Source organism: Cygnus atratus, chromosome 4 (genome assembly GCF_013377495.2).
Source record: "Cygnus atratus isolate AKBS03 ecotype Queensland, Australia chromosome 4, CAtr_DNAZoo_HiC_assembly, whole genome shotgun sequence".
NCBI lineage: Eukaryota > Metazoa > Chordata > Aves > Anseriformes > Anatidae > Cygnus > Cygnus atratus.
Genome location: NC_066365.1, coordinates 43,850,762 through 43,870,277, shown reverse-complemented (window position 1 = coordinate 43,870,277; position 19,516 = coordinate 43,850,762). Strand labels below are relative to the sequence as shown.

The 19,516-nt window shown below is 42.5% G+C and overlaps 1 protein-coding gene across 1 annotated transcript in view; it reads left to right on the top strand.

The window, feature by feature from the left end:
• Positions 1-3,085: 3,085 nt before the first annotated feature.
• The window catches only part of BLTP1 (bridge-like lipid transfer protein family member 1), a 115,903-nt gene continuing 99,472 nt past the window's right edge, over positions 3,086-19,516 (top strand). Inside the window, exons 1-5 of the mRNA XM_050710664.1 lie at positions 3,086-3,199; positions 11,526-11,655; positions 15,270-15,386; positions 17,205-17,283; positions 17,955-18,019. Coding sequence (XP_050566621.1) covers positions 11,559-11,655; positions 15,270-15,386; positions 17,205-17,283; positions 17,955-18,019 — 358 coding nt within the window. The 5' untranslated portion in view covers positions 3,086-3,199; positions 11,526-11,558. The remainder of the gene's footprint in view (positions 3,200-11,525; positions 11,656-15,269; positions 15,387-17,204; positions 17,284-17,954; positions 18,020-19,516) is intronic.

Here is a 19,516-nt window from a genome sequence, read left to right as displayed (position 1 = left end):
CTTAAAAAGGTAAATTGTAAGTCCAAGAAATGGGAATTAAAGTTTCCAGTCACATTTTTGCTGTTGTTAAATAGTGTCATGTACCCAGGATCTTCTGTTTTTGTATAAATACATTCTGACAACCTCAAAATTAGCTTGACTTTGACCCTTGAGTGGCATCAACCAAAGACAAAACATGAATTAACAGACTTGGCAGCATTTAGAACAATGATTGGAGAAATGTCTTTGGCTGAAAAACAGAAGAGGTACAGATAATTTAGAGATGGTGCTTTCACTCAACCACTCCTCTTTCAAGAAAAAACACACACAACCAACCAAAAAAACAAAAAGGAAAAAAAAATCAAAACAGAAACAAATGAAAAAAAAAACTTGGAGTCTTAGGCATAAAAATAAACATTCTGAGGCAAATGGGAATGCCACCTCATTTAAAATAAGTTCAAGTGTAGAGGACAGGGTTATAATTTTCCTCAACTTGAAAGTTATATGATGAGACAACATTTATAAAATCTCTTGTCAATTCCCATGCTGATAACTGGAGACGCAACATCATTCGCTGAAAAGAATTAAGCATGAATGATTCGCTGTTTCCTAGACCATGAGAAAAATCTGGGCAAGCCTGAAAAGTTATGCCCCAGGGACAGCGTTCAAGCTGGGGCTGATCGTGCTGTGTGCGTGCGCGCAATGCCATCGCAAGCTGTCTGCTTCCCCTACAAAGCGGCTGAGCCTCTGGTACAGCCCAGAGAGGATGTGGTGAAAGAACCCCCTGAACTACCTCCCCTCCATGGAAATTTGAATCTAGGTGTGACAATCATCCTGTTGCACGACTTTTAAGGTACTGAATTGTGTTACAGTGCATTGTGTATTTCATCTGTTAGCCTCCAGGCACCTCGAGAATGGCTAGATGTGTCAGGAGAAGCTCTCTTGGTGCTTCAGATGTGAATCATTGACTCATTGACTGGGTTATAAAAGGCAAAGTCAATTAATCAGCTCCTCCCTTCTGTTACCCGAGAGTTTTTGTTTATGCAAATAACATATCTTGAACCTTTGGTTATTTGTGTACCCTTTCAAAAGTAATTTCTACAAATGTCAAACATATTTTACCATTTAGCATCAGTGTACAGAAGGAAGAGGTGAAAGAAGCAATCCAGCATCATTACTTATTGGGAAGAAAATTAAGGGAAAATTCTTTAAAGAAGAGAGAGAAGAAACAGAAAGCTGGAGGAAAATATCAGGAGCTCATTTGTGGACACTCCCCCGAAAGGTCACGGGAGGCAATGGAAGGAATGAAACTGTTGATGGAAATCAGCAACACAGACAAACATCCAAAAAAATGCAATCTTCAAAAAAGCAGCAGGCAATCAGGCAGGGGTGCTGTGAGAATCCACAAACCTCAAGTCAGTGCTAAAATAGGACAGCCACCCAGCTCTGTGGAACAAGGGGCGTCAGCGCAGCCCCAGGCGCCCACCTGGGCAAGAAGAGAGCCCGCAGGGACAGGGTTTGTCCAGCCCACCTCCAAGGACGCTGGCAAAAGAGCACCGACCTCTCAGGTGTGGAAATGGTAGGGGCCAAATACTGGGCTCCAAGACACACAAACCTGAATGTGGAATAAGGCTGTTGCCTCTGACTGCTAAAACTGCTCCTGTTATCAGTTTTGGAAATAGTTCCTACTGCTGCTGCACAAGCAAAGGGACCAAAGACATTTTACACAGAAGTACTGCAGGCCATCGTAAGGCAAAAGGAAGCATGCTGTTAGAGAGACTGTGCTATAAATACACACGTGTATTAACTTGTTACATAAACTCAGTGGCATGTTGGACTTAAGCTGGCCTTTCTGTGAAAATACTTTGTGGAACAACTTCTCTTCTTGATTCGATCTGTCCCATGTGCAGACCCAAAGACCCTGCGCTTCCTCCCGGTCACTGCCGCAGTTATGGCCCAGCAATCCAGGCTCTTGGGGTGTGATCTCGGTAGCTTTAGATTGTGGTATCCCTCCAAGGACAGCAGCAATTTCTGTCTCGACTGGATTTTGGTTGTTGTGGCTGAGAGAGCTGGGGCTGTTCAGCCTAGAGAAGAGAAAAGGCTCCATGAAGACCTCACTGCGGCCTTTCAGTACTTGAAGGGGACTCACAAAAAAGATGGAGAGCAACTCTTTGCTCCATTGGATAATGACAGGATGAGGGGGAATGGCTTCAAACTGAAAGAGGGTAGGTTTAGATTAGATGTAAGGAGGAAATTCCTCACTCAGAGGGCGGTGAGGCACTGGCACAGGCTGCCCAGGGAAGCTGTGGATGCCCCATCCCTGGAGGTGCTCAAGGCCAGGCTGGATGGGGCTTTGGGCAACCTGGTCCGGTGGGAGGTGTCCCTGCCCATGGCAGGGGGGTGGAACTGGGTGGGCTTGGAGGTCCCTTCCAACCCGAGCTGTTCTATGGTTCTGTGATTGTATGATTGTGGGACTCACTCTGCCCTGTAACTTAAAGAATTTAAGAAAAATTTCGGTCTTGTTTTTCAAACATGAGAAGATTTTCCTGAGAAGAAAGCCCCAGTTTCTCTCACAGAGAAGGCAAGCATGGGTGCCCCTTGTGATACAAACAGCCTCTAAGCAGCAGAGGGGGACAGATTCTTCTTCAAGCGAGCCCTGTGCACCATGTTCCTGGCCAGGCGCATATCAGCACCAGAGCTTCCCTTTTCCTTTTCCTTTTCCTTTTCCTTTCCTCTTATCCCTTTCCCTTGTCCTTTTCCCTTTCCCATATCATTTTCCCTTTCCCTTCTCCTTTTCCTTTTCTCTTATCCCTTTCCCTTGCCTTTTTCCCTTCCCCTTTCTCCTCTCCCTTTCCCTTTCCTTTCCCCTCTCCCTCTCCCTCCCCCGCCCACAGCCCCGCCCTCTCCCAGCCTCCTGCCCCCGCGCGGAGTCACCCCCCGCCCCGCGCATGCGCAGCGCCTCCCACAGCCGGGCGGAAGAAGGGCGTGGTTCCCCCCCCCCCCCCACTCACTCCTCCACCAGCGCCTCGCGATTGGCCCCCTCCACCCCCTCGTATCGCGCCTCCTCCCTTACCGTTGGCCCTACCTCCCGGCGGCGCTTACCCATTGGCTGCGGCGGCGCTGCGGCCGGGGCGGGGGCGGTGCCCGCCGGGAGGTGCGGGAAGGCCCGGGCCGCCGCCGCTTCCGGGTCCGTGGTGGAGCCGCGGCGGAGGAAAATGGCGTAAGTGCGGGGCGCGGGGGGGGGGGGGGTGAGGGGGCGCGGGGGGGGCCGTGAGGGCCGTGAGGGCGGCGGGGCTGTGATGGCGGCCGCGGCGCGGGGCGAGCACTTGTTGCTGCCGCCCCAAAAGCTGCGGGTCGGCCTGGCGCAGCCCCCGGCGAACAGCCCGGTCTGGTTCGCTGAGGGGTGGTAGCGCAGGTGGCTGGGGGGGGCTGCCTGGGGGCTGTGCGGTTTGGCAGGCTTCTCCCCTTCCCCGAGCTGCGGCGGTGTGTCAGGGAGGCGTTGGGAGAAATGCCGGAAAAATGCACGCGTGAGGTAAAGAGTGTTAGTTTCGTAGGGTATTCCTGAGGTACAAAGCTCTGGTCCAAACGCACACATAAAAAGCGAAGTCAGTCTCCTCACTGAGACCAGCCCCGACAGGGATTTTACCCCCTAAGTAGAGGAGCATCCGTAACAGAAACTTCTATTTATCCCCACTGTTACAAGCCTTTAGGTTCTGGTGTGGTTTTGCTTGGTTTTTCTTCCTCAGCAGCCAAAACTGGCAATATTAGCAGCAAAACAACCCCCTCCCCTGAAGAAGCCTGGGACACGTGGCTAGGCCTTTTTTTTTTTTAATTTGAAGTAAAAGTAAGTGAAAAAGCAGTCAAAGTTCAGTTGGGCACTGCCTGACAAGCAGTGAAGTGATGCAAGGGGTATGTTGCTTGCCACACCAGGAATTTCTTTAATTCCTCTTGTGTTAAGATTTGTGTCCTGCACTTTGACAAATAAATGAACAAAAATGGTTTGTTCTTGTTTTGGGGGGAAGGAGGGGAAATCATCTATTACAGTAACTCATTTTTTTGTTATAATTTTGAAGTACTTAGAGCATCAGTGTTTTCAAAAGGATTGAAATAAAACTGGATTTTTTGGACCCTGAATCAGTAGATGTGAAAGGTTTTTTTTTTTTACTCCTTTTGGACAATGATACTTGTCTAAACCACTCAAACTAGATTTTTTTTTTCCTCCTCAAGCAGCGTTATATATATTTGCAATGTAGATGCTTTTCTAGTAGTTGCTATTTCTCTGTTAGATAAAATATATCTCATCAGGTAGACTGCTGCAAGAATCATTTTTGTATCTCACAGCTTCTTTGAAGAAGACTTTTAATTTTAACTCATTTTCTAAGCACACACATTATTTACTAAGGTAAGCTCCTGTAGTGCAAATGTGGTGTAAGTAATGCTGTCCACACAGCAGTTTGACTGGGGTGGCTCCCAGCTCTGCTCTGTTTGGAGTTGAGCCGTTTCCGCTTGAGGTCGGAGCAAGATTTCATTAATGCAATTAACGCAGTCGTTCAGCTTGTTTACAGTTTACTACTACCGTTGCTTCAAGCACTGGCTCAAGGGTAGGAACTTGAGCCCAAATCTCAGTTCTTCTGCTGAAAATGATGCCAGTCTTCAATTGCCTGTAGGATGTGAAGCAAATGCAACGCTTTGGATAGTAGAATTGCTGTTTAAGTGCTATCCCGTAGCTTATTTAGTGTGTGTGTGCTTTGAGAACAACTTCTCTTCCTTCCCCTTTACCATACTTGTTGATTAAGGACTTAACTGAGCTTCCTACACTGTCTGGGACTGGCTTGAAGTCTCCAGACCTAGCCGGAATACTTTGGGAAAGACGCCAAGGTTGGCAGCTTTCTGTTTTATAAAATGCGCTGAAAGTGCGCCTAGGTGCTGATAACATCGCGCGCCCTCAGAGGGAAGTTCGGCTGAGTTATGTTTGCATTTGTGAGACTGCTGTCGAACATCGCTGAATTACGTGAGGCTCTGACTTGGTACCAGCTCTTGCTGGAGACCCTTTAAAAGAAAGTGACGAAGTGGGTAGGACATGGAAATGCCATTTCTTTGCCTTAAGGACCTCTTGTGGGCATGGCTCCCTTAGTGGAGATGTGAAGCATCCATGTGTGTTTCCTAAGTTCATTTATTTAGACTAGGGGAATTTACCTCCTCTGGTTTAATCTTATGTCTTGGGCGCAATTGCAGCTCCGCTGTCTTGTAAATGCTGCAGAAACTGGGAGTTGTGTCCTCCGACTGGAAGTTAACTTTTAAGGAATTAAATGTGGACATTATTTTAGAGAGCAGGTTTTGCTTTGCTTTCCAATTAACAAATACTTGGTAAACACCTGATTTCTCTGAACTGAAGATCTGAGGAATGTCCCTGATAAACTTTAACTCCCATTTATTTCCCCCATAAATTCCAGTCATAATAGTAAGGGGATTGGCAGCATCCTTTACTTCACTACTTGCTTCATAACCGTATAGAAGTTTTTTTTTCCTCAGCCTTACGAAATGTTAGTTTTTGTTCACATCTTTGGATACTGTTTTAGTCAGCCATCTCTGCAAGGTGTGCCAGAAAAAAGGAGTATTCCAACGGATGGGATTAAAAAGACATTTCCTTTTTTCCTCTCCTTTTCTATCAGCCTGAGACCGGTATTACTCTGACGTTCCCAGGCACCAAGTAAAATACCTGTTGCTTTCATCTTCAGTTGCAGGTGTAGGACAGAGCCCTTGCGGCCGCGTTGCTGTTCCCTTGGCTTCAGCTCTCCGCCAGGCGGAGAGGATGCTGGAAGGCCTCTGTCAGCAGCGGGTCCGCCGGCTCCTCATCTTCCTGCCCTGCCCCTGCAGAGCTCACGTGCTGGGGGCTTTGTCCAGCCAGCCGCCTGAATGATGAAGCCAAAGAGTGAGACGGGATCTGCAGAGGTTTTTTGTGTTGACCATCCACCTTTTGGATGGGCTTCTATTTTATTTTTTTGGGGGGTCACCCCTTTTATACATGCGTGCTTTCTGTAACTTTTATTGTTTTGTTCTAGCAGGGTTTTTTTTTTTTTTTCCTCAGGCTCAGTGTTAGCACTTCATGCTGAAGTTAACACTAGTTTATGTATTTGATGTAACTGAAATATATTTATAAAGGCTTGATGCAGGTACTTCTGAGTGAGTGGCTTTTTCGGGAATGGAGTGTTTGCTGAGAGCCTGGTCCAGGTTGGAATACTGGGAGCAGGCTGGAAATAAAGCACATCCCCCAGGACTGTCAGATGACTTCCCTCAGTTTCCATCAATTACATCCTTTTAGTACTGATAAAATTTGAATAATACATGACTCAAGTAATTAAAACTTGTACATTTTCTGTTAAGTGTGTGTTTCTCCTCTAAAGAACGTCTGTCTGACCGGGAGGAGCAAGTCTAGGTAACATCGAACCCTCACATCTTCAATTCAATCTAAACATGCACCTGGAAAGCAGGCCCCAAGTATTTTGTGTGGGCATCACAAACCGAGGGCTGGGCCTCCTCTCTCTCCTCGTTCTCATTTGCAGAAGGGTGACTACACAACACCTTAAAGGACTGATGTGAAAATAAATGAGTGGTGTGATTCTGTCACTGCAGTGCCCCGAAATCCCCTGCTTCTCCTTTCTTCCTCTCAGGAGAAGTCACACAACTTTCTGTGTGTAGCACACCAGGCAGCTGATGCAAGCCACAAGTGACATTTGGAATAGTAAAGATGTTTTTTTAAAAAAAAGGGGGGGGGTCATTATAGTTTTGGACCATATTCTGGCTTGTTTTTGGGGATCATCATCACAAAACAGTAGAGACTTTGAGAACATACTGTAAAAAATGCAGAGATGCATGTGGATTTCTGGGTTTCTCTTTCCCACTGATATGTGCTCTGTCTGGTACTGGCAGGGCTGGTAAGGGTCAGCTTCCCATCCACTCCCGTGCTTTCCAGAGTACTCCCCTAAGACTTGTCAAGTGTGCTGTTCCTTCAGAAGAACACACTGGCAGCTTGCTTTGAAACCACAGGCACACCAAGCCACCAGTCAGTGTCCCTGCGGAGTGCCCAGTCAGTGTTCTGTTGCTGCCCTCTGAGGGCGGCAGAGACACCGCGCGTGTGAGGTGTGAGCAGGTGGACGACCTCCTCAGCCTGGTGGCAGAGCTCAAGGGGGAGGTGGAGAGGTTGAGGGCTATCAGGGAGTGTGAGCAGGAGATAGACCGGTGGAGCAGCTCCCGGCCAGGCTTGGTGAGGGGTCTGGAGAACAAGTCTCACAAGGAGCGGCTGAGGGAGCTGGGCTTGTTCAGCCTGGAGAAGAGGAGGCTCAGGGGCGACCTTATCGCTCTCTACAGGTACCTTAAAGGAGGCTGTAGCGAGGTGGGGGTTGGTCTGTTCTCCCACGTGCCTGGTGACAGGACGAGGGGGAACGGGCTAAAGTTGCGCCAGGGGAGGTTTAGGTTGGATATTGGGAAGAACTTCTTTACTGAAAGGGTTGTGAGGCCTTGGAATGGGCTGCCCAGGGAAGTGGTTGAGTCGCCATCCCTGGAGGTCTTTAAGAGACGTTTAGATGTAGAGCTTAGTGATATGGTTTAGTGGAGGACTTGTTAGTGTTAGGTCAGAGGTTGGACTAGGTGATCTTGGAGGTCTCTTCCAACCTAGACGATTCTGTGGACTGCAAAGGAGTCCTTGCCCTTGGGGTGAGCATAACGGAGGAAGGATGTGTGCAGATAGCTGGGCCACGTGCACAATGCAGAGGGCACGGAGGGTGGAGGCAGGTAGGAGCAGGACTGTCAGTGGAAAGTAGCTCATGGTTGTCCTGGAAAGGCTGCATCTCTGCCTCCTAACGCTGCTGATCCTGCCTCTGCGTCCTCCACGCCATGTAAATGCCCAAGGACGACATCAGTAGCTTGTCCTGCTGAAGTCTCTGCCTGCAGCGGCTGTCTGTTGCCCTAAGTCTTAGAGGTGCAGTTGCTTCATAATCAAAATGGATTAAGCACCTGTGTCCTCTGAGACACATGTGCATCCAGTGCAGGTGGTAGTGCTGCCTGTTTCTGGAAACTTACGCTCCCATCCTCTTCCTCCTCCTTCTCAGGTGCCTCAGTTGAGGGCAGGGGGTGCCGTCAGTGGGCCGGGGCCTCAAAGGATCCGTGGTGGAGCTCCAAAACTTGCAAACGTTGTCTGATGAGGGATTCCCTTGTTCATTTGCGTGTGAATAGCAAAAATATTCCAGAAAACTTCCAAGGATACCCATCTTATGGTTGGGCTAGTGATGGCAAAAAGCGATGAACGCAGTCTTTGTTTCAGCAGGCCAATATCAGCATCCCATCGCTTGCGGTCTTGTCTTGCCACAGTCCTACAGAGCCATAACAACATTCAATTTCCTGCCTCAGTGTTGTTTAACAATAGCTTATTTCTTAGGAAGTATCTTAGGAAACATGTAATTTCCTAAATTGATAAGAATTTTGATGATAATTTCTGAGGAAATTTATTAGGAATAGATAAATGTCTAGGAAAATCACAAGTTGCTTTCTTAGGGTTGTTAGTGTTGTTCACTAAGGTGATCCTGACCGCTTGACAACACTTCCACAGTGGTCTTGATCGCAAAAGGAGGGTTTGATTTTTCTCTTGAAGGGAAGAAACAAATTCTCCCTGTTGTGCTGACAGCTTGGTGTCTCAGTTTCCCCGGTTCCTCTGCCATTCCCAGGTTAAAAGCTCCTAGAGGCTGCCTGCGGAGCATCATGTACTTTGTAATACAAGCTGGCATGTGGGTTTTTTATTAGGGTATTGTGAATGTCTTAAAGCAAATCACGGTACCATTACATAATTTAATTTGCCATTGTAACGTCCCTTTAAAACAAGGACTTATTCTTAAAAAATATGCGTGTGTCATGCTGCTTAGTCCTGCTGGTAGGGGAGCTGCCATGGCGGCTGCTTTGTCACCACTCCTGGAGGCAATGAATGGTTTTTCTTTTGGTGGTTTTTCTTTTGTAGTTTGTTTAGTGTTTTGTTTAGTACTTTCCTCATCTTTCCCCCCCATTCTATTCTCTCTTATCAGAAGAGGTAGGGAGCAAATTGCTAGTGCTTGTTAGTGGGACTGTACTTGTTTTACTTCAAAACACAGGCTCCTAATTTGAGGTACTACTTACCCAGATGCAGGAGAGACAAATGCATTAAAGGCAAGTTTTTTTCAGCTTCTCTTCCATGTTTTGTTCTCAAGTTACAATAGTGAGAGATGGCGTGGATTTATTTATTACAGGAAAACCTGGATAAATATTAGTTCCTTTGCTAACACTTAGAAATAGTGACTATTTCAGAAACGTTATCACAGAATCATCTAGGTTGGAAGGGATCCAAGATCACCGAGTCCAACCTCAGACCTAACGCTAACAAGTCCCCCACTAAACCATATCATTAAGCTAAATGTTTATGCTGCTCAAAACCCAAGATCTTGTCGATGACATTTAGTTTTGTGTTCCCCATCTGATGGAGAGCGTCAGAGACTTCACAAGGAAAGGAAACGAAACCTATCTGGATTTGTTTGAGGGTTGTAGGCTGACAGCCAGACAGGCTGCCAGAGCTGGAAGGTGTTTAAAAAAAGAAAAAGGGGAGGAAAAGGAAAAGAAAAAAAAAAAAAGAAACAAAGCAGAATGATCTCCCTGTAAGAAGGCTTGACAGATGATGTCCAAGGGAGAAAACTTCAAATGAAAGTAATGCAAGTAAAATAGTGCCGGATGATTATGAATGTTACAGAATTGAGCTACTCCCTGTTAATCACAATTAATATAACCCACTCGCGAGATGATTTGTGCATGTTTTGAATAAGCGCATGAGATCAGAAGGACTGGGTTTCTGCGCTCCGTGTAACAGTGACACGATGTAGCCAGTTTTTATAAGCTGATGCAAATCCGTCGCGAAGCAAGGGAATTAATGGGCACGCCGGATTAAGAGGTTATGGAAATATTTCATTGCTCTTGAAGGTTGCCTGGCCGTGCACCACCCGTGATCCTGGCCTTCCAGGAGTGCAGGGGTCTGCGCCGCTGGCCCCAGCGTGCGAGGAAGTGGCTGTGGGGTGCGGGATGGCGGTGCTGGAGCAAAGCCCCAGAGCTGCCTCAAGCAGCAATGCCTGAGGGCAACCTTGTGCTGTGTTAAGCAGCGATACCTGAAGGCAGCCGAATTTTTCATCCCTGAGTTTTACTGCGTGCACAAGTGTGGCCGTATAGGCACTTGCTTGGGGAGAGGGTGCGTGGTCAGAGAGCTGCGTGGCCGCTGCTGCTCTGCTGAGCGAGCTGTACTGCTCTGGGACGGCTTCAAGACAAGGGATTGAACTTTTTTTTTTTTGTGTGTGTGTGTGTGTGAATTAAACATTGGTTTAGTGCAGTTCACAAATGGGGAATGAAAGCTTTGTAACAGGTTTAATTACCTTTCAACTCTTGGGCATCTGCATGTATCCATAAACAGTCTGCAGCCCCCAGATTCTGAGATATTTATGTACTGCTTTCCTCACCTACAGAAACAAATGGACTAGATGAGCTTGGAGGTCTCTTCCAACCTAGATGATTCTGTGATTCTGTGAAATCAGGTTTCCTCACTTAGTTGCTTAAAGAAACCATCAGACGTGAACAAATACTTCCATAGGTCTCTGTTCCCTTAGGAATTAAAACCTGAACTTCTGAATCGTTGTCCTGGGCTAGGACTTTTGCCCCTTTGTTGGTACGAAGAACTGCCGCCTTTTCACTCCAGTGTCACCCGTTAAAATGAGGAGAAAAGTTCATATGTAAGCACTCGGGGGGAGAAACAGGAATTACGCAGTTGGTTAAGAAATGTAATGGTACATGAACAGAGGTTTGAACAGAAATGACCTTTAGGGAGTGGTTCATCTTTGCAAGAAATAGCATGTGTCCTTTTTGTTTTCAAATGATCTGTTTGCCATTCTGCATGTAAGAAGTAAGTGGTATAAAAGACATAAGTTACTGGGGGATTAAGTTACAGCACTGAGTCGAGAGATTCTTAATGCACAAGTGCAATAGAGCAATTATCTTGAAATAAACTGCAATTAATGCTTCTCTGACAGGAACATCTTATGGAACAAACCTCTACTAAGTGAACACAGTGTGCACTTAGTCTCGTGTTACATTTTTAGAATGTTTAACAATTTTACTTCTATGTTCAGTTGCCTTTTAACTTCGCGCTATGGTACAACAGCCTTTTAAACTTGTTTGCTATTATATGCTGTATAGGGCAGTCAGAGTACTAAATTTAGAGAGCATAGTCTGGGATTTTGTTGATCTGCACTCTGTTTTAGGGAAGCACGTGCCTGGAAACTTCGTTTCAGCAGATAGGAGTGTTCTGCTCTGGGTGGAAACAGTTCTGCTCTAGAGGAGAAAAAAAGGGTAGCTGAGAATCATAAAGATGCTATTAAAGGAATAAAATGTATTCATATTTGTTTGAAGCAGACTGTTACACCACGTTAAACATTCCTAAAGTTCTCCACACGGTACTGTGCTTATTACTCTTTTTTTTTTCCCTTCAGTTCTATAGGTGCTGACACAACAACAGTTTAGCAATGGATCAAAGGAAAAATGATAGTTTTGTCCCAAGTATCACACAGTTGGAGGACTTCCTAACAGAACATGACTCCAATGTTGTTTGGCTGTTAGTAGGTAAGGTGAATTTATTCTGTTTTGGGTAAGTGTTGGTTTTTTGTTTGTGTGTACTTTTAAACACGCTTCTCAAAACATTGTTATACCAATAGAGAATTTCTTGCCAAAAGACATCAAAGCATTGAAAACAGATTTTTACTTGCCATATAACTGCTTAGTGATGTACGACAATGCTATTTAAGTAATTCAGAAAGAAAATACAATATTGTTTCCAATACTAATATTGCTGGGACACTTGGGAGTGAAGTCCAGTGTGCAAAGGATGATGCTGTACAACTGCTGCTCTGCAAAATAAGAGCTCAGTGAGAACTCTCTGCAAAATAAGTTTTTTCTAACACCAGAATAAGCTGTTGATTAACTGTAATGCAATAACAGGATTGGCATTGTAGCACACGACAGGCAGATACAGTAACTTCACTCTACAGATATTTAACACAGTATGCATCCTTTGAATCATGATACCAAAGGCACTTGCGTTCATTGACATAACTTTTACACCAAATTGTGTGTCACAATAAGCCTTTAAGGATAGGGTTGTCAGTTATAGGTAGTTTTTGTAAATGTTCCTTAGTTAGACTTACGTTAGTCTTCATAACACTGGTGTTGTTGTTGGTGCTGTTGTTTATATTTGTGTGTAGGAACTCTTATTTCCTGAAAATGTAAACAACTGGGGCAGGGAGAGCAAAATAACGATTGAGTTACATTCAGGTCTGGATGAAAGCATTAGAAGTGTGTTGAATTGAGACTTTTCCAAGAATAGGTAATACCTGCTTTTCAGCCTTGATTCCTGGACCCAGAGCAAAGGGCAGCAGAGAAAAAAGCAGAAAAAGTTTCATTTTTGACTTTTGGGAATTGGGTGCGTATGTGTTGGCTATTGGTGCACTGCAATTATTTTTCAGTGGGCCAAGTTGAATGAACTGGATATAGGCAGATAGCTTAGGCTGCTTCCAGAATATTATTCATTTTCACTTTTAATACAATGAAGTGGAAAATTTGCTCTCAACGTAAAGTTTAAGTGTAATCGAGATGAAAATAAGAGAAGTCACCATGCCAGTAGTTGCTCGTGATAAAATATGGAAAGGACATGGAACAGATCTGCAAATTCTGTCTCCAGACGCTTTGAATTAAGACCTAGGGATGTTCAGGTCTTTCACCAAAGAATAAAAGTGTCAAATGGCAGTCTGCAGATTTTTTTTTCTTCCTCTGGTTTTCACTTTCTGCACTGGATTCACAGAACAAACAATTAGTAATACTACTCGGGAAGTATGTAGGACATAAGCAATTCCATTTAACAACTATAAATCAAACCAAAGGCTTTGCTTAGCTTTCTTATTTGCTTGAACATATTAAACTTACAAATTTATGTTCCAAGGAAGAGTGGGTGGAACTTCAAGACATAATCTAGTCTGTTCCCTTTTTCTAAGGGCAGATCGATCTATGTACATCTACGCAGTTTTGGGGAGCTGCTGATCTCTTCATTCGTAAGAAGGTGCCTGGTATTCTAAAAACAAGGACACAAACAGAAAATGTTGGGTAGCCTCCTGTTATTATGAAGTTTGGTTACAAAGGCATTAAAGTAATGTTTATTAATCTTGACCCAGTTTCAACCAGTCGGTCCTTCCCTGCTTTCATCTGCTGACCTATGGCATCCTGTTGTAAGAGAACAAAAAAAGACGTCAACAGTTTATCTTCTGTTTAATCCTGAAACAGCTAAATATTGATTCAAGTAAGAGGTAGTGAATTTCAGAAATGAACATGCTCTTCAAAGAGTTGTTGCGCAATTCTAGAACAATCTGTTTAAGAAAAATCACATGTAGTAAAATGTTTCAAATGTAATTTCCAAAAATGTAATTGCAGTGAAGAGGCTTTTAAAATCAAGGAATATAATAATGAGATTAATAGAGTTTGTAGGATCTGTCATTTAGTAGTGGAGACCAAATTTGGTGAGTGGGGAAGAAAAAAAGGGGTAAAATTTGGGGCAGATGTGAGACGACTTATATAGGCAGTGGATAGGACCGTGGTGCCTGGAAAGTGTATTAGTTTTCTGATTTTCTTCAGAATGTCACCTTGAGAGGAGACCTTCTTGGCTTTAGGTTTAGTGCCTAGATTAACTTTAATCTCAAATTAAGTTTTACGACTGGAATGAGACCCTTTGAGTGTGAGTCATGCCACCTTTCTCCTTCACTGATAGAGCAGCTTACTCATCTAAAAGCAAGGTGAGGTAAATGCTGCCCTTGCAGTATGCCTTCTCTGAATGCCAACAGCACTTTCTTTTCTGGAGTTTAGTTTTAACCCTCCATGCCTTGTTCCTGTGGAATCACCACCCGTGCAGAGCTTTGACCTAAGATGTGATTTGTTTTACATGGCAAGCAGCTTACTTGCCCAGGTGTATGTGCTACTTCAGTTTTGATCAGACTGGATCCATTTTCCAGTAACGAAAAGACAAAGTCATACAAGTCTTTCTCTTCTCCCTTTTCTTCCTCGTCTTTCAACAAAGTGCAGGCACTGTGGTGGAACAGATGACTGCAAAAATTTTAAGGTCTAGTAAATGGACAGGTTGTTTTTGTAAATTTTTTATTAATTACCTAAAATCTCTGCAGAGTGAAGACATCATACCTGTATGTTTTTCTGCACTTCAGTTTTCCCATAAAAAGCACAATAAATCTGAGTTTTTAAGTATAAAATATATATAAAAGGAAAACTTTTGTTATAAAGGTCAGTTAATATAATGAACAGAGGTGCCTTAAATACAAAAATTGCATTATTCCCTATTCTGCTCTGGACTAGCAGGTTGATAATTTACAGAGTGAGAGTTAGAAGTAGTCCATTCCCTGGCAGCCCCATTGCTTTTGGGTTTGTCCTTCTGGAATCTTTGAGAACCCTTGTAGTTAGAAATAGGTTACCAGCTCTTAATCAACTAAAGTGAAAATTACTTTGGGGATTAGCAGACCTAATTCTTTTTTTTTTTTTTTTTTAGCATGTTTTTCACTAGATTGCTTTTTCCTCTTCCCCCCCACCCCCATCAAATTCCGTGTTCAAACTGCTGACAGATTTCTTCTATCCCAGAGACTGGTCTGTTTCTCTCAGGGTCCAGCAGCTTAGGAAATAGTTTCAGGTGTGAGAGTAAAATTTTCTGTGTTCAGGAAATTTAAGTTACAGTTCATGGTTTGGAAAAGGATGGAGAAGGAATGTAATTTGACTTCTGTAGATCATATTTTCTTCAGGTATTTTGAAATAAAATGATTGTGTGATATAATGCTTGCTATGATTTGATCTGTGAAATTTATCAGCGTGGGTGATAGGAGATGACAGTGAAACGTATGGTACCTGTCGCCTGCCCTCAATAGGCCAGTTTTTCAAATTGGGGAATAACAGACTATACTTTTCTGAACTGTGCATTTTGCTTTTTTCCCCTTTTCATACCTTTCTCATACCCTCTTTCTGAAAACACACATTAAAATGCCCCATCAGTTTTTTTTTTTTTTTTGGAGAGTGGGAAGAGCATTATGCTTTATAGTTTTAATAGGTAAGGGTTTTATAGTCTTAATAGGTAAGGCTTTTATCTGGGTCAGAATGCTTTAAAAATATTTTAATTCATTTTAATCTTTCAACAGCGACGATATTGTCTTGTGGATGGATTATCTACCTAACTTATTATAATTCCCGGAACATTGGACTCATTTTAACATTGGTTCTTAACAGGCTATATAAGCATGGCTACATCCATATTGGTAAGTTACGATTGCTGTAATGCTGTTGCTTTTACCTACTGCTTTTAATTATACTTTTGATTTGCTGAAAAACAAGTGGAGGTAAACTCCATGTTCCCTTGTTACAGTAATTTGGAAATTATCAGTATGGTTTTAATTTAAGAAGGAAACAAGTTCAATGACATGCTTCAGGAAATGATTTCTGCTGTAGGTAGGAAAACACCCTCTTTTTCATTGATGTCTAATTGTTTTGTGTTAAAGTTCACTTGATGGATTTTTACTGTCAGGTGTACTTTTTTCTGTTTAGTCTTTATACTTCTGTATGTAAAGCCTGTACGTTTCCCATTACCTTTTTCAAAGCCCTATATCATAACGGTCTACCTCCTAAAAGGTGAAGGTTGGCCCCAAGGAGCCTACTTGAGCCACTTGACTTTGCCTGGTGATTTGGTGTCCAGGAGCACAGCTTCCCACTCCCCCACACCTCTGGGGCTGGTTATATGGCATCTGAAGCAGGCAGAGAAACTGTTTGGTTGGGCTCAGAGGAGCACAGTGGAGTCTCAAGGCGTGGCTCCTTGTTATAGCAGTGTCCTTGCTTTCTAAATAAGCTGTCAGAACAACTAATGATGTTAGTCCATACTGGGAATGTGATAGGTTGAATTTATACTGGCTAGAACATTTCCGTCAAAATCCATTAACTTTTTTTTTTCTTTTTTTATAATTTTAAAACACTTTTGAATAAAACAGGTCAGTACAAATCACTTGGGCACTCACCCACATTACAAAAATATCTGATGTTGAGTCACAGAGGGCTGTATCCCACAACCTCACTCTGACTGCACTTCTGACTTTCATTTATTCTTCCATGCCTTCTTCTCTCTGCTTTCCAGAATGGCTACTACTTTACTTCTGGACTTTTTCTGCAACTATTGATCATAAATGGAGTGATAACTTTAAAACAAACAACCAAAGACCACAACCTCTGCCATACCCACCTACCAAAGAGGCCCCTGCATTAATTTACATATGTCCTCAAGAATTTAAGAACTGTAATCCAAACTATCTTCAAATCCAGCTTTTTGAACAGCAATATAGCTGAAAATCGTACTGGCTGCTACACTTGATCTATGGGCTTTTATTATAATGTCTATGTGAAATTGCTATTAAGTAAAGACAGCTGGACGTAGCTAGCCAAATATATGGTGTTCTTTATCAACTTAATCAGTAAGAAGAACATAACATGAATTAAATCCCATGATTAACAGCTTGGCTTCAATCGATTAATGGTGGTTTTTTGCTTTAACAAATCATGGTTTACTTAACTGTTTGTGAGTGAAATGAAAAGCATTAGGAAAATTATGGGCTATTGCACTACCTGCTGATCTTTTCATACTTATTAATTCCTTCCTGCTGTAAACACAATTTGTACAAGCAATTGCACTGAAAACTTGATAGCTATTTAAAATTTGAAAAATTCTTCAATCAGGAATCTTTATTTCTCTAACATAGTTCTTGCATACAATAGCTTGATAGGAAAATTGTTCAAAATAGCTTTCCTAAATTGTCTTACGAGTTCTGTGAGGTACTTGGGTGTTCCTGAGTGACTCGTGTTTCTCAGATGGTCCGTTGTGTTCTTGGATGATGCCAAACCTCTTAGAGCCCTGTACTTGTTGCGTGTGTTCTGAATCTCTGACTTCCCTTCTCCTCTGAATGTCAATGTGTTTTTGAAGCTCAAGATACCAAGTAAACACATATCAGATAATTGACCACTGTATTCTTCCTGTTCAGAAGTTAAAATATCAACAATTTCAGACTAACACCCTGAAAATTCTCTCAAATTAGGTTCCTTTTCATTCTCTGTGCTGTCTGGAAAAGTCATGGTTCGGGAAATCTATTTCATCACAGAAGACATGTCTATCAGGTACAGATTTCCAAGGGAGTCACTGTTCTAAATACTGATATTAAATACAGGAAATGTGTATATCGAAGTAACACATCCAAGTGCCATTTTACAAATGAGTAGTGCGTACACTCATAAATGTTAAAAATAAACTATTTTGATGAAAGTGTTTTGACGTTCTTAGAGATGCACGTTTTGTTAGCTGATTTGCTGTTTGAGCATTATCAATTGTGAGTGAGTACTGAATAAGATTCTAGTGGCCCTTAATATGTGTAAAAGAAAACATTTTAGAGTTTAAAGGAGAACTGTTTTTAATTAATGGCTTTCAGTCCACGCTTCTGTGCTTAAGTCTTGAAGATTTGCTTGGGCCATATAGTTTTGCATTTGTAGCCTGGAAGTGAGAATAATTTGTTTCATGAACTGCTAATTAGCAAATAGCTTATAACTTTGATTCCTATCATAAAAGTTGTACAACCTGAAGTAGACAATGGATGTAGGGTTCTATACAAGTTCAGCTAATGTGGTAATTGTATAACACTGTACGATGAGACTCACATTTCTCTGTGCTTTACTGTTGCTTGTACACTGTTGAAATTGCAGATCTCTGCAGTTCGTAAGGCAGAACATCATGCAGCTACACAGAGGATTTTGGATTATTAATATTTTAACTCTGTTTTATCTAATTTATTTAGAATCCAGGACGGATTTATCATATTTCGCTGGTGGAAGATGTACAACCCTAAGCAGAAGCAGCATGGTAGGCATCTCAAAAAAGCTTAAAATTTTAAATTAAATTTACGGGTAGTCTACACAAAAATATTTCCTTTGCACAATTGCGTGCATGTAGTTCAATTGTTATTATGTACCCGAAGTACATCGAAACATCGGAAGGTATGAGTTCTTTTAACCGGTTCACCTACATTAGTGGATTAGAACAACGCAATGAAATAAATAAAGGATTTATAGTCAGGGACTCAAGGCCTTCTCAAGACAACGCTATTAATCTTAATAGTAGCCTTCATTAGCTGTAGTCTAAGCATAATTGACTCGATATTGAAGTTTATAACCATGACAAATAGAGACTTCTGAGGTTCTGAAACTTGATTTTAGTTTTCAAGTTCTGCTGTTTTGTCAGTATTTCAGCAGAAGTGTTACAATAAGGGATATTCTTTACTATTTGATAACCCTGTGTCTTGATGACATCTGTGGTCATAGAAGTGCAGAAGTGGGGAAAAACTCACTTATTTTTCTTCCTTATGTATGGCTGAAGAAGGAGGCATAACACTGGATACAAGAGATTAATTGTATCTGCAGAAAACACTTTGAGAAAACATAAATAACCTTGCGATGTGTGCTTAAACATTTATAGGATTAGAATCTAGTTGGATGAGTGTCTCAAGGGCTGCCTCTCTTGACTTCTCAAGTGTCACAGTTCCATTGCTAATTCAAGAAGGTCCAGAAGTGGCATTTGTATGCCGCTTGAGGAGGGCATTAATTGAGAAGGCGACTGAACTTTGGAGGGCCTTCTTTCCCCTTGCTATGCCTCTCTCCCTTGGAATGGCCTCTGATGGCATGATGCCTCTTAGATTTGCCAGGAAGCTTATACAGCTGTAGCTTTTTCAGGACCAGCTCAGCAGTGGTAAGAGTACTGCATACACGTTATGCAGGTAAATATGAGACACCTTTCAAAATATTGATATAAATTGGGAAAAGTTGCCCACATTTTTTTTGATCGAGACATTACATAATTCAAATTCTTTATACTGTAAGAAGACTAGTTCAGGAAGTAGAAGCTAGTCTTAAAGTTAATTACATTCTTGTAACCACAGGTTATCATCCAGCAGGTTTTCATAGAATTTTTTCCGTCTGCTAGTTAAAACGTATTTCTCTAGTGGCTTACAGAATGAAAAACGAATTGAACTTATTGCAGTAAGGATAGCTGTGTCTGTCTTTGGTGATGTTTTTGCTTGGCGGTGTTCCAAAACTTTAACCATTTCTGCTGGCATTTAAGACTGCATAATTAGCAGACAAATAATCCAAGTAATTGAGGAGGTCAGAGGTCTATAGGTCTGACAACAAAGTAATGTGAATAAAGTGCTCTCTTAAATAATTGCTTTCTCTTAGGAAAAATAGCCTTGCTTACTTTACATTGCAACTATTTATCAGAGATTATTTCATTTTTAAAAGGAAAATTAAAATCTTCAGAAATTCTTAGCCCGTTGTATTATATTCTTCCCCGTACTTTTTAATCTGC